This window comes from Cnephaeus nilssonii (assembly GCF_951640355.1).
Source record: "Cnephaeus nilssonii genome assembly, chromosome: 15".
In the NCBI taxonomy this organism is placed as follows: domain Eukaryota; kingdom Metazoa; phylum Chordata; class Mammalia; order Chiroptera; family Vespertilionidae; genus Cnephaeus; species Cnephaeus nilssonii.
The window spans coordinates 41098385-41112660 of NC_137086.1; the positions used below are offsets into that span (position 1 = coordinate 41098385).

The 14276-nt window shown below is 39.9% G+C and overlaps 1 protein-coding gene across 1 annotated transcript in view; it reads left to right on the forward strand.

Annotated features, from left to right (window-relative positions):
• The window catches only part of ANTXR1 (ANTXR cell adhesion molecule 1), a 215106-nt gene that overhangs the window by 69129 nt on the left and 131701 nt on the right, over nucleotides 1–14276 (forward strand). Inside the window, exons 9-10 of the mRNA XM_079792527.1 lie at nucleotides 1860–1920; nucleotides 12438–12536. Of these exons, the coding sequence (XP_079648653.1) occupies nucleotides 1860–1920; nucleotides 12438–12536 (160 nt within the window). The remainder of the gene's footprint in view (nucleotides 1–1859; nucleotides 1921–12437; nucleotides 12537–14276) is intronic.

A 14276-nucleotide genomic window follows, 5' to 3' on the forward strand; every position in this document is an offset into this window, starting at 1 on the left:
TGGGGAAGCCAGAGGCCCAGGAAAGAAGGCAAAAGCTAACAGAAAGACAAATTGTTTCCCACTGTGACATCAGGGGGAAGCTGAACACAAATAGCAGAATAAAAGTGTGAAAATGCCTTTAAATTGTACAGGAGTGGGAAGGAATGTCAGGAAAAGTAGCTGGAAATCTGAATTTCAGAACTGTCAAAAAAAAAAGACATTCTGTTTTTTATGACTTTCAGGTATAGATTACCTAAAATACATGGTGGTGAGGGAACCTGTTTCAGGGAATACATTTTAATGTTTTGTCATCTGCACATGAGATTTCTGAAGCGTGTTGTTCGTTTCCTTTCACAATGCTTCTCTATGCGGACGCCCAGCTTTCTCTCTGGAATGGGTAAATATTATCTCTTCAGAGAAACTAGCTTGTTTTCATTCTACAGCTTGAGAATCTCATAAATATTGTCTGTCCTCATTTGCTACTGGAAAGCTTAGAACTAAATCCATGAGCCATTCTTAGCAAGGAAATAAACTCTGCACAGTATATTTTTCCTGTGATGTTCTCACTCCTTATTTCATCTCCCTCTTATTTTCCCTTTAATCCATTTCCTCCCCTTTTGCAATTTGTGTATCTTTTATTTTATTGTAACCTGTGATGTATGTTTTAGTTAAGCTGGAACAAAGTAGCACATGCAAATAAATACATCAACACAAGAGTGTTTCCCAATGCAACACTCTTTTACTGACTTAGTGTTATAATTTCATTGTCAATTCCTCTAACAAATGTCCCTTTCATAAATAGAAAAATGACTTCCTTCAGCCCTCTGAACCATCTCTATTTCCAAATTAAGGCCCAAATAAAGATAGTGCATTTGCTTGGTAAATTAATTCAGTATCCTATACTTGTTTAAAATGCCTAGTTGAAATTTTAAGAAACATGACTTAGAAATGGTGGAGAGAAGCTTAAACCCTACCAGTCAGATACCCTGCTTTGGCCAGAAGAAGCCTTCTTTACTGACTCCCTAAGTGGTCATGGGGTTCCTCTATAACTCCCCCAACCTTACAAGACTCTTATTTGGGAGAAGACTACATTTCCACTGAAGTAAGGCATAGGGGGTCCTGCTGAAGAGGGGGGCACAACAAAGCAGCCCTCAAAACCTTCTTCCTCAACTTCTTGCTGGACTTTTCTAACAAAAAGGGAACTGCATACAGTCATGTGAAAATGATCCTCTAGGGTTGGCCATCTCCATCCTACTCTCCAGCTTTATCTATTATCACTCTTTCTTTTGTCGATTTTTCAAGCTCCTTATGTTCCAGCTAACGAGATTTATGTATTTCTACTTTCTCACCTTTGTTAATGCCATTCCCTGCCTGGACCCTAACCTTCCCCTAACTCATTTCACTCCACTTAATTGAGTCCTACCCTCAGCACCCATGGCTTCCATGAAGTCCTTCCCAATGTACCAGACCTCAGTGATCTCTCCCCATTCTCCCACCCCCGTGAACTCCGTAGCTCCCTCTGTTTGCCCCTTCACACTGGCACCTACCACATATGACCGGCCATTGTTATTTATCTTTTCAATTGTAAGTTCTATTTCCCCAACCTCTCTCCATAGCTAGGTCTGGCATATCATAGACTCAGTAAATATCTGCTGAAAGAACCAATGAATGATTCCTATGACTTTTGGAAAAGCATCAAACACAATATTGGCTCATTGCATGTTTGATATTAAGGGTACTAGTAAAGCACTCCCCAACCAACCAACCGTTGCAACATAATGTCCTTGACTCTTCCTATCTTGGTAACTAAAAGCAAACCTTACTTCTCTCTTTTAACAAAATAAGCTGTACTTTGACTGTTTTATTTCCTCTCCTTCTAGATTTTGAAGAAGTCCTGCATTGAAATTCTAGCAGCTGAACCATCCACCATATGTGCAGGAGGTAAATTGAGATTAAGTGCTAATTGCTCTCATACAAATTATATTTTGAGCTCAAATCACATGTTAGCTTCATTAGTGGGAGAGAAGGGAAGAAAGCAGGAAGAGGGAGGGTAGAGAGAGGAGTAAAAAATTGCTAAATACATTTGCTTTTAGGAAAAAAAAGAAAAGAAAGAAGCAACATGTCAGTTGTTTGAAACTTTGAAAAAGTCTGTCCAAACTCTCTTTTCATGGCATTAATTATGCGCACACATCACCACCAACAACCCTGCTTTGGATAGAAGTGGAGTCTAACCCTTCATGCTCAGGGCAGTCCTGCAGGTACCAGATGATCAGGGTGATCACAGGTCACCCCCGAATGCTAATCTATTTAATTATTTAATTAGTGCTGGCCTCTCTCCATAGTTAATATATTGATATTAATTAATTGCTCAATCTTCCAGTCCTCATAAAATAGTGTCGGCAACTCCAGTTGTCTTAGTAAAAGACCATTATAATTTTGTCCTTTATACAGGAAGTCTCTGCTTATACAAAGGACCAGCCTTTTAGGAATCACAATATTTTCTCTAACTGATCCAAATTGGGGTCTCATTCTTGTCTTGTATTGTAACAGACTGCAAACTTCAGCTATGCTGGCTCTTTTTGTATAATTGCTGACAGGTTTCCCCTCACTCTTATTTAAGTACCTACTGAATGTCAGGCACTGTCCTGGGTGCTGAAGATACAAAAGGGTAAACCCTCTCCGTGAAGGCTGGTACTCCAGGAACTTGAGTCTTTCACCCTTTAGAGTGTCACCTGTCAGTGTCACCTTTCTAGTCTCCCAAATACCAGTGCCAGTTATTATTTATCACAGAAAATGTATTATATGATTCTATAAGCATTGAAGAACACCTTTCAGGCTTTGTCAAATACTGTACATTTTGATTCTTTATGACATTATATTGGTATAAATGAAATAATTCCTTAAAGATTTCATCCCAGTTTGTTAGCTATGTTTTAGAATAGCTGAACGACTTTCAAGGAATTAGAGGCCCCGAATAATATTTGCCAACAACAAAACATTAAACATATATGTAAACATATAAAGTTGGTAACAATATACAGAGATATGTGTACATTTCCTAAAGAAAAGCAATCAATAAAGATTATCTACTGACCTTTAAATAAATTGCTACCTGGTAGGACAGCCAGCAGGGACAATTGTGGTTGCCACAGGGCCAGATCCAGGAGAACCTCTTTAAGAAAAGGAATTGAGGCCCTGGCCAGGTAGCTCAGTTGGTTAGAGTATCATCCTCATATGTCAAGGTTGCAGGTTTGACCCCCAGTTAGAGCACACACGACAATCAACTAATGAATACATAAATAAGTAGAACAACAAATCGAACTTTCCCTCTCTCTCTCTTTCTCTCTCTCTATAAAAAGAAAGAAAGAAAGAAAAGGAATTGAAAAATCTTACCTTTGCAAATTTGATAAAAGCGTATGACCACGGAACCCAGTGCCAGAGCCTTGAAAGGGGTCTGTGCAGTAAGGAGCCCCCAGCAGGGTTCATTAGCATCAAGGTAAACCCGCCTCCACAGTTTCTATAGTTCCTTCTTTTAAAAATGATGGGGAAACAGGGGAGTTCCTTAACTGTACAATTATCCCATTCATGAGGAAAACCCAGACTTGTGGTTCCGCCATCCTACTGAATGTGTTCCAACCTTGTAATGAATCAGAGTCTAACAACAATGAATTCACTTCTATTAATTCACCAGCATAATCAAGTCCCCTCCTGCAGGGTTCTTGAGGACAAGTAAGGAATTTTATTTCTCTCCACTTCCTAATTGAGTACACAGCACTTAACAATTAATCAATAAATCTTGACTGAATGTCTTGATTCCTATGTTCCTTCAACAAACAATGCTCTGATTTTTGCCTATTTGACCCTTATTAACCCCTTTCACTTCACCTTAAGAAATTATCATATCTTTGAACTATCTTAATTAAAATGAACAAAGATTGGAAAATAATAGCCAAAGACAGAAAGAACAAGGACAAAATAAAATTTCAACTTGGATGAAAGAAAAGTATCTTCCTAAATAATTCTGGAATCAAAGATTGGGAAACCAAAATCTCCTTTACACACCATTGAGATATTCAAGACAATAAAAAAAGACCACACATGTAAAATGAATATGGCACAGAAATATCAGGGTCCACAAGAACTGATGCTAGCAAATTCATTGAGTTCATTATATTATTAAATGGCAAAGAAAAGTAAATTAGTAAAATATACTTTTAAAGTCAAAGAAAATATTAAAATGCATTAATAAAGTTAAACAAGTTAAAGCAATTCAATTGGTAACTTTTCCGAGAGCTGTTTCTTTGGTAGAATCAATAAAATAGACAAATCTCTGGCAAATCCAATCCAAGGAACCTTACTTTAGACATTTTTTTGAATCTCTGGCTTATGTGCAGTATGACATATTTTATAGACAAACCATCGTTCCCTACGTGGGAGTAAACTATCCAATTCTATTTCCTTTATTTCTTATAAAGAAAAAAATTAAACAAGACACAGAGATGGAAGCTAGCCCTGGGTTTTGAAGAGCCAAGCTCCCATCTCTCTTGAATTAGAATCAAAATGGCTAAAACACGCTGGTTAGAGAATAACTTCACTAGGAAGACAATGAACCTTTTAAAGGAAATCCTTACACCAAAAGTTCTTCCATGGATTTCTTTCAAGGTCTGTTGCTGATCATCCTCTGGAGTCTACTTGATTGTTCATGACTAGGAACTCCTGTCAAGTAGACCCAAGCAGACCCACTCTGTGTTTTCTTTAGGCTACTGCCAGGACTCAGGGTTTGGAGGCTGTAACCTCTGATAGGGCTTTGAAAAGCATACACTGTTATACGAAACAAGGAGGCATTATTATCATCACTATCATTTTAAGGCAGATTAAAGATCAATGTGAGAATCTTAATGTTGATAACATTACACCTACATGAGAAAAACATGCTACAGAAAAAAATATTGGGAAGAACTTTGATAGAGTTCAGAGTACCTACAAAATGATTAACTCGTGTGCGAGAAGAGAAAGTAAACAAGGAAATAACTGATTGTTCATATGTCTGAGTCCAATGGGGAACCAAGCCCTAGACAGATTTGTGGGGAAAAAGGTAGAATTTGCTTTCATTAAAAACCTTTTCTCTTAGCCCCCTCCCCTCTCTCTCTCTGAATAACTTCCCTTCCTTGGCCCCCAGAGCAGCCCCTGCTGCAGCCTCACTCAGGCTTGTCCACTCAGGACACTCATGCTGACTATTGCATTCCCCTAAGACCGTGGTCGGCAAACTGCAGCTCGCGAGCCACATGTGGCTCTTTGGCCCCTTGAGTGTGGCTCTTCCACAAAATACCATGGCCTGGGCGAGTCTATTTTGAAGAAGTGGCATTAGAAGAAGTTTAAGTTTTAAAAATGTGGCTCTCAAAAGAAATTTCAATCGTTGTACTGTTGATATTTGGCTCTGTTGACTAATGAGTTTGCCGACCACTGCCCCAAGACAATAATCTCAGCTCCTTAACCAACAACTCAACCACAGCCATAGTTCTGACAGAAAACAGCTCTGAGAGAGGCAGAGAGATAATGCACTGGATGGACAACAAAACTGAGACCCAATGCAGATCTTTATTATGTTGGGCTGCAAATAACAGGGTGACATTCAATGGAGCAAATATAAAATGTTGAACTTGGGTTCAAATAGCCAATTTCACAATCCAGCAGGTATAGGGAAACCTGACTTAGTTATTCAATATGAGGGAAAAGAACAAAATAAGAAGAATCATAGCTATCTTGATATCCAACCAGTTTGATTCTGACAACAACCAAAAAAAGGCTGATGTAGTCTTAGGGTGAATCAATAGTCATCCAGTGTCCAGGTCAAGAGAGCTAACTCCATGGCCTACTCTTCCAGGTTCAGACTATGGTTCCAAGCCCCATATTTTCAGAATGGCATGACAAAGGCATGTCCCTACGAGAAGAGGCGATCTGGAAACCATTGCCAGAGGTTGTAAACTAGCAGCCTACAAACCCTGTCTGGTCTACACATAGGTTCTTTTTTTTTTAAAAAAATATATTTTATTGATTTTTTACAGAGAGGAAGAGAGAGGGATAGAGAGCTAGAAACATCGATGAGAGAGAAACATCGATCAGCCACCTCCCGCACACCCCCCACTGGGGATGTGCCCCAACCAAGGTACATGCCCTTGACCGGAATCGAACTCGGGACCCTTGAGTCCGCAGGCCGACGCTCTATCCACTGAGCCAAACCGGCCTCGGCATGTTCTTTTTTTTTTTTTTAAGAAACTTTAAAATTTATTGCTAACATTTTAAAATCTGATTTTACCTAAAAATTCAGATTTTCATCTAGTCTTGAAAAATAAGATCTAGCAACATTGGGCCTGTATTTATTGCAAGATAATAATTACTGAATAATTTCGTTTAAAAGAAGTATGGACGCTTCTCAGTTCACCATACTCCTCGCCACTCCCTATTGTCACCTAATACTCAGGCCAAGCATATGGTCACCATTTAGTATGATGCTTCTGTCAATGTTTTACAGTCCCTGTTCTAAAACATGTCGGAAGCCATCTGCTGTGTGGAGAGCCTTTATAGCACCTTTCACAGTACCTGCTTCCCTTCTCATACAGACTCTTTTTTTAGAGCTCCTAATTAAATATTTTTGCAGATGAGTCTCTGTATAATTAGAAGAATTGACCCATTGTTGGATTGGCCCTGCCTAACTTAGCTCCTCTGTAGGAAATGCACCCTTTTGCCTAAGCACAATTTTCCTCAGGCCCCACTCAGTTGGCCGTAAACTTGGACACTTCACAGTGTACTATGTCAGCAAGTAGTTCAGGAAGGAACTAATTGGAATCAAGTGTGCAACCTGCCAACTGCTCCACATTTAAGTTTTTGTTCTCCAGAAATGGAAGGAGGTTGTAATTAGCTCCTCATATTGTCATTTCAGAAGCAGTTGTATTATTCCTGCTGTGTTGTTTCCCACTGTTTGTAATAAAACTGGGTGGGGTAGCAGGAAAGGAAGGTAGTTTTAGGCTTCACGTTTACCATTTGGAAATTAGATGCTTAAAAACAGACACATTTAAACAACATCAGTGGTTTCATTTCTTTCATTTTTCATTGTTTTTTTTTAAATATATATTTTATTGATTTCAGAGAGGAAGGGAGAGGGAGAGAGAGATAGAAACATCAATGATGAGAGAGAATCATTGATCGGCTGCCTCCTGCACGCCCCCTACAGGGGGTTGAGCACGCAACACAGGTATGTGCCCTTGACCGAAATCGAACCCGGGACCTTTCAGTTCACAAGCCAATGCTCTATCCACTGAGCCAAACCAGCTAGGGCTTCATTGTTTTTCAAAGCACTCACGCCAGGCCCTTAGGCACCTCTCTGGATGGATTGATTAATTCTCTGTTCCATCTTTCTTTTCATTTAAAGATATTTCTATCTGGAGGAGGGATTTTCATGTACTGTTGGTGGGAATGTAAAATGACAAAATAATTTTGGAAAACAGTTTTGACAGTTTATTAAAAACTTAAACACATACCTCCCATATTGCTTGGTCATTCTAGTCCTAGGTATTCACCCAGGAGAAAAGGAATTCTATATCGATACACATACATGCATGCAAATGTTGAAAACAGCTCTATTTTAATAGCCAAAACTGTAAACAACTCAAATGTTTATTAGCAGGTAAATGGATATACAAATTGTGGTTTATAATATACATTATATTATCTATATATATAAAAGGCTAATATGCAAAGTATCCCCTTGGGAGTTTGACCAGGAGGCCGGGAGTTTGATCACTCACTATGATGTGCGCTGACCACTAGGAGGCAGTGCGGAACAAAGGAAGGCCCAATCGGCCCTGATTGCCAGCCAGGCCTAGGGACCCTACCCATGCACCAATTTCATGCACTGGGCCTCTAGTGTCCATATAATAAACAATAGTCACCAATAAATAGGGCTAGATTATGCATAAATATCAAAATAATTACAAATAAGTCTTAAGATAATTATGCCAAGTAAAAAGAAGTTAGACAAAAAAAAATAGTTCCTGTATGAGCTCATTTACATAAAATTCTAGAAAATGCAGACAAATCTATGATAGAGATCTGATCAGTGGTTGCTTGGGAGTGGTGGTGGGGAGGAGCAGGAGGGAGAGCTTACAAAGGGCACCTGGAAACGTTTGAGGTAATGGGTGTGGTCACTACTTTGACTGTGGAATTGTCCCATGATTGTGTACATATGTCAAAATTTTTCAAGTTCTATACCTTACATGCGAGTTATTATGTCAGTGACACCTCACCAAAGCTGTTATAAATAAATAAATAGCTAGAGAATATTAAGAGTTCTAGAACAATTTAGTCACTATGTTATATTTTAGATGCCACATTAAGCATCGAATAGGAGAACAAATGCAAACTGACTCACAAGATGACATATGACTAACAACAATTTCGTAGGAAAGTCTTGGGAGACCAACACAAATGGAGAATATAGAAGTGTCTCATTTTCAGATACAGTGAATGAAAGTCAGTCTTTATTAAGGTCATTTCAAATTTATGTGTTCCACATTTCACAGAAAGAAAATATACAAAAGGCCAGAATGGAATAAGTTTATCAAACTATTCACTGACCTTAATTTTTTTAAAAATTGAGCTAAGATTCACATACCATAAAATTCACCCCTGTAAAAAGTATAATTCAATGGTTTTTAATATATTCACAAAGGTGTACAAGTATAACTACTAATTCCAGAATATTTCCATCACCCCAAAAAGAAACCCAAAGTAGTCACTACCTGTTCCTCCCTTCCTCCAGCATTGGTAACGCCAATCTATTTTATGTCTCTATGGATTTGCTAATCTGGATTTTTTATAAGTGGAATAATACAATGTATGGCCTTTTGTGTCTGGCTTCTTTCATTTAACCTAATGTTTTCAAGAGTCGTCCATGTCTTAACATGTCTTGAAACTTCATGGGTGAATAATATTCCCTTGTAAGAATAGCGTCGTCAGTCAGTTGATGAATATTTGGATTCTTTCCATTTTTGGCTATTATGAATAATGTGAACATGTACAAGTTTTTGTGTAGACATACATTTCAGTTCTCTTGGATATAGATACCTAGGGGTGGAATTTCTGGGTCATGAGGTAACTCTATGTTTAATTTTTTGAGGAGCTACCAAACTATTTTACAAAGCACATACACCATGGGATGTATGAGGTTTCTAATTTCTTCACCAACACTTGTTGTTGTCCATCTCTTCTATTATAGCCATTCTAGCGAGTATGGAGTGATATTTCCTTGTGGTTTTGATTTGCATTTCCCTAACAACTAATGATGTCTTCATTCATTGGTCTTATAAATCCTCAGAAAATAAACAGGATTAGACCTAGCTGGTACCCGAATAAAGGACCACCTTGTCTTTCCTCTTTATTCCCTTTCTAAACCAAGATGTCATTTATTATTCATTCAATAAGTTTATACTGAGACTGACTCAGCCCTGAGTTAGATGCGGTCAAAACTTCTGAAGAAATAGAAATGATGGCCTCTGCCATCACGAAACTTAAACAATTATAATTAAGAATAAGAGTGACAAAAATCATAATGAACATATGTCTTAAAGATACCTTAAAAATCTGTATCTTAAAAGATTAGATCAACGATCATTTTCAAGTAGAAATTCCTTCCTAAAGCCCTACAATCCCTAAGCACTTCTTAATATCTGTAACCCAATGTGCACATTGCCCGAAAGCACTTAGCTGTACATATTTTGAAGAGTAGGCTCAGGGCTGTGTGGATAAATGGAGTTAAATCGCTATGCCCTGGTGCTCACTTGCTGGCGCATTCATTTGACAGGGTTTTGTTACATAACTTGTGTGTGTGAAGAGCTGACATTCTAGTGGGGCTGCTGAGTCAGATGTTTGGGCTCTTCTGGAAACCACATGTGCGCACTAACACAGAACCTGCACCGGCAGGGTGGGAGCTCGCCTCTCTCCTTCTGTGTTTCCCCAAGCATCACTTCCTCCATCTCCTCAGGCCCAGGGGGTTAAATTGTTGGGTTTCCACCATGGCCACGTCATGGATTGCCGTTGTCTTTCTTCCCAAACACCGTGAGGTCAGGCCAAGCAGATGTGTGGGCAGCCGCTTCTACAGAGGACTGGGCCGCGGAGCTGGTAATGCTACAACATGTTATGTTGTTAGAGAGAAGACGTCGGCGTGCAGCCTGCGTTGCCAGCGTCTCCTTTCTCTCCTGATCTTGGAGGAAACCAGAGAAGTGGGCACAGAAATGAGGCAGAAAACCTGTTGAATCAACAAAAGCATTCCGTGGCAGATTTCTGGAAGGCTAGCATTCAAACTAAAACCAGAAATAGGTTTCTATACGTTTAATTTGAGTAACTAAGATACAAAAAGGTTCTTCCACAATTTTATTGAACCAACGGCATCATGTGCCAGGCAGACATCTACAGAAAACTGTTAAATCCATCCTTCCAAACTTAGCAAGTGTGTAGATGCACTAACATGCATGTGTCAATACTTCATAGTCATAGGACTTAGGGTTCTGGAAAACCATGTGCCCATGACCTTAATTAATATCATTTCAAACTAAGGCAGTGAACACTTGGATACAAGTCCCAGTTTTGCTGTTTACTAATTACATGACCTTGGGCAAGTCATTTAAAATGTCAGAATATCAAGTTCCTTATTGCCATGGTTCATTATTCCTGTAAAAGGCATTCTGTTCCGATTTGTGCTCTTTGTGGCACATGCAGTGCCTCTGGGTTCTTTTACTTCAGTTTTGGTTTCTTGCTTCCCATCCAGGCCAGCTCCACTTTTCTGCAAAATGGGCAAGCCTGCCTTAAATAAGCTTTTAAAAAATCACAACGTCAATCTCTAGCTTAGTCATCTGTCACAAGACAATGAGGATGCCGTTTCGCCGAGTGGTAAAGAGCATAGTGGCGGAGTTCTGAGGACATGGCGTTGGATTCGGGTTCTGATTCTGACAACTACTAGCTGTGTGACCTTGGACGGGTGACTTACCCTCACCAACCTCAGTTTTCTCACTTGCACCTCCCTGGGCTGTGGGGAGGTTTAAATGACCTCAGACACATACAATGCTGAGCACAGGGCCTGGCACATACTGAGGGAGCAGTTACGTCCGTGATTATTCTCTTGGCAAACATCATCCATCTCTAAATTAGTTTCCTAGGAATTAAAGTGACATACACTCATAACATTTATTAAAGTTTGGAACAGTCCCACATGCTAGTCTTCTAATTCCATTCTTCCTCCAACAAAAATCGCTACTTGGATAGCAATTTACAGTTTAAGATCCACTTTCGCAAATATTGCATTTTTTCCCTATGACTTCTAGTTGAGTTCTTTTTTAATATGCCACGCAGCATTATCCCAAGCCCCAATTTTTTACACACAGTAGGATGACAAAAATAAAGTGGAGCATTGACTATTAGCTACTATCAAACTTAAGCAACTATTCCTAAACATTTAAACTAATTAATTTGCAAGAGCTGTTTCCTCCCTCCATCACCCACAGCAAGACTATTGTAAAAGGATCATTATTTTTACTTCATAAGGATTTTTTTTACCATGAATTGATTCAACATGCATTATTCACATGTGAAGTTAATGTGTAGGGCCAGAGACCTGTGACATGTATTCTCTATTCTATTCAGAGAGAAGTGAGTACTAATTACAGTAAGGGGCCAGCGTCAATTCAAACAGGTAATGCTTGACAACTGGTCACCGATAAGCAAGTCTTTGATGTTTTGCTAACTATAATTACCACAACACACCACGAGGCATCAGTACTGTATGCCCAGCAGAGGCAGGAGGGCCAAAGCAGTATCAAACAATTCTCCACCAAAAGGAATGTATTTCTAGTTGTGGAAGAAAAGGCAAAAGAACAATGCCAGATAGCACATAATCACATGCTACATTGTTCAGGAGAGACTGGGCATGCCAATGCCATACATCAGTGGTTTCCAAAAAATGTTCGGCACCTTGAGCTCTAAAGAAATCCTTTCAGGGGCATCCAGTGTGTAAAAGAGACATGAGAATAAGAGTTGATAAAATGGAGAGCCCATTCTTCCCCGGTGGCCCTCAGCTGCTGAGATCACAGTTTTCAAAGTTGCAGGGACTTGAGGGATGGGGAAGATTTGAATGACAGAGACGGGAGCAGGGCATTGCAGGTAGAAGGAACAACAGGAGCAAAGGCAAGAAGGGGAGAATTCAAAGTAAGAAGTCTTCCTTGTGGACGCCTTGTAAGTGATAAAAGGCACCTACAAGGTCACTTTTGGTTTCCAACCTGAACCAATTTTTCAAATATTTGAAGCCTGGTGAAATCGTTAACCAACACCCTAAATCAGAGAAGATGGGAAGCCCAAGGTTAATGGCCTTGCAGTCAAATAACGTGCCTTGTCGTTACTCTTGATTTCAGAATCATTTCAAGTGGTCGTGAGAGGAAACGGCTTTCGACACGCTCGCAACGTGGACCGGGTCCTCTGCAGCTTCAAGATCAACGAGTCGGTCACGCTCAGTAAGTCCTTGGGAGTTGGAGGGTTTCTTCAGCCTCTCGGGGAAGGGAATGCCAGCCCCACCTTCCAGCAAGGCCTCACTCGGGAAACCCTGCAGAGAGGGGTCTTCCCTGCAGGAAGCGCATGGCAAGCCCCTACCACACCCTGGTTCTCACTGAGTTACCCCTTCCCGGTTGTCCGTGGTGGCGCTGATTGGTGAGGGGACATGAAGCTTGACAGTCCTTAACCAAGTATTAGGGCCTCTCAAGCATAAGAGTGAAAAACAGAGAGTCTAAACGTATTAATTCAAAATGAACCAAAAGCCAAACTGTCATGCTTGCATGTGTAGATGCTGGAATTTTTTTTCAGTCTGGATGATTCTTGCTTGGAGTTGCCAAGAAACTCATCATGGTGAATATCTGACATGAAATACAGGAATATGAAAGCAAAACTAAGTGCATTGCATGTGAAAAAATGAATTATCATAACATTGGCACTCTCACAAGACATTTGTAGCAGGCAAGTTCTTAATTTAAAGACTGACTGTGGGAGGACAGATGTCCAGGAAGCCTGGTTATTATTTGCACCTGGCATCCATCCCACAGTTAATTATTGATTCAGCATCTGCAGTGATGAACAGTAAAAATAGGTTGCCTTTTCCACAGTGCCATGTCCTTTTAAATGTTTCACATCTTTTCACCACAACAGCCCTGGGAGGTAGAAAGAGAATGGGGGGGGGGGGGGGGGCGGGGAGGGCCAGGGACACATCCACACTATTCTGTCCTCCTGTTCGCCTTATTGAGTAGGCACTGTCCTGTTTTTAAAAAGGAAGAATTGAAAGGTATGCCTTGTTTTTTCTCCTTACCATCTTAAAACCTGCTTGAATATTTAAACAGATATGCAATGGCTTCCTTACAAACATCTGGAATTCCTGGCCTTGGAATAATTCCAAACATTTGAAACATTCAGTGAGTTTTCTTCAGACTTGGAAATACTTTCACATCTCCAAAAAATATTTGCCATTTGACAACGTTTTGAAATATCCCTGAGTAGCCACAGTGTGAAAGTTGGATGTGCGCCCCCTACAGAGTTCTTCCTTTTTCTCCCTTTCCATGGTGATGTCCCTCAGGTCTGCCTTCCCTCTCTCCTTAACCAAAATCTCAAACCCAAGACATCAGCGCCTTCCAGACTTCCCAGATGCACGAGAGCCTTTGCACCAAACCCTCTCTGAAGATGACTGGAAATGGGGATAGTGTTGCCTTTGCTTGAAAGGTGACACAGGGGAGCTGCATTAGGATAACACGAAATGCTGATTCACTATGGATTTGCAGAGTGACGTTTTGAAAGCCTGTTTTCCAGTTTCTCCATGGAATTTTATTTCTTGGGAAATCAGCTTATCCTTTTTCTCCCTCTTCCTTTCCTAACACCTGCATAGCCCTCCACCTCATTCATATAAAAAAATAAATAAAATAAAGGCTGTTGGGATAGGGATTTGGCTTAAACCACAAAGCTAACCGTGCTTCCAGCACAGTGCTGAAAGTTTGGAGAAGAGGAAGGCAGTGACTCAATTACATTATATGCTGCAAACAACACTCCTAAACTCAGACATATGGTTATTTAAAATAACTAAGGGGGAAGTATTGGAATTTGAAAAATACCTGTCCTTTATTTATTAATTGGCCCATTCCTTAATAATGTGAACAAGAAACTATGAAGGACAGAAAAAGTAAATAAGTTTTTAAATGCAGCATATTCAATCTACA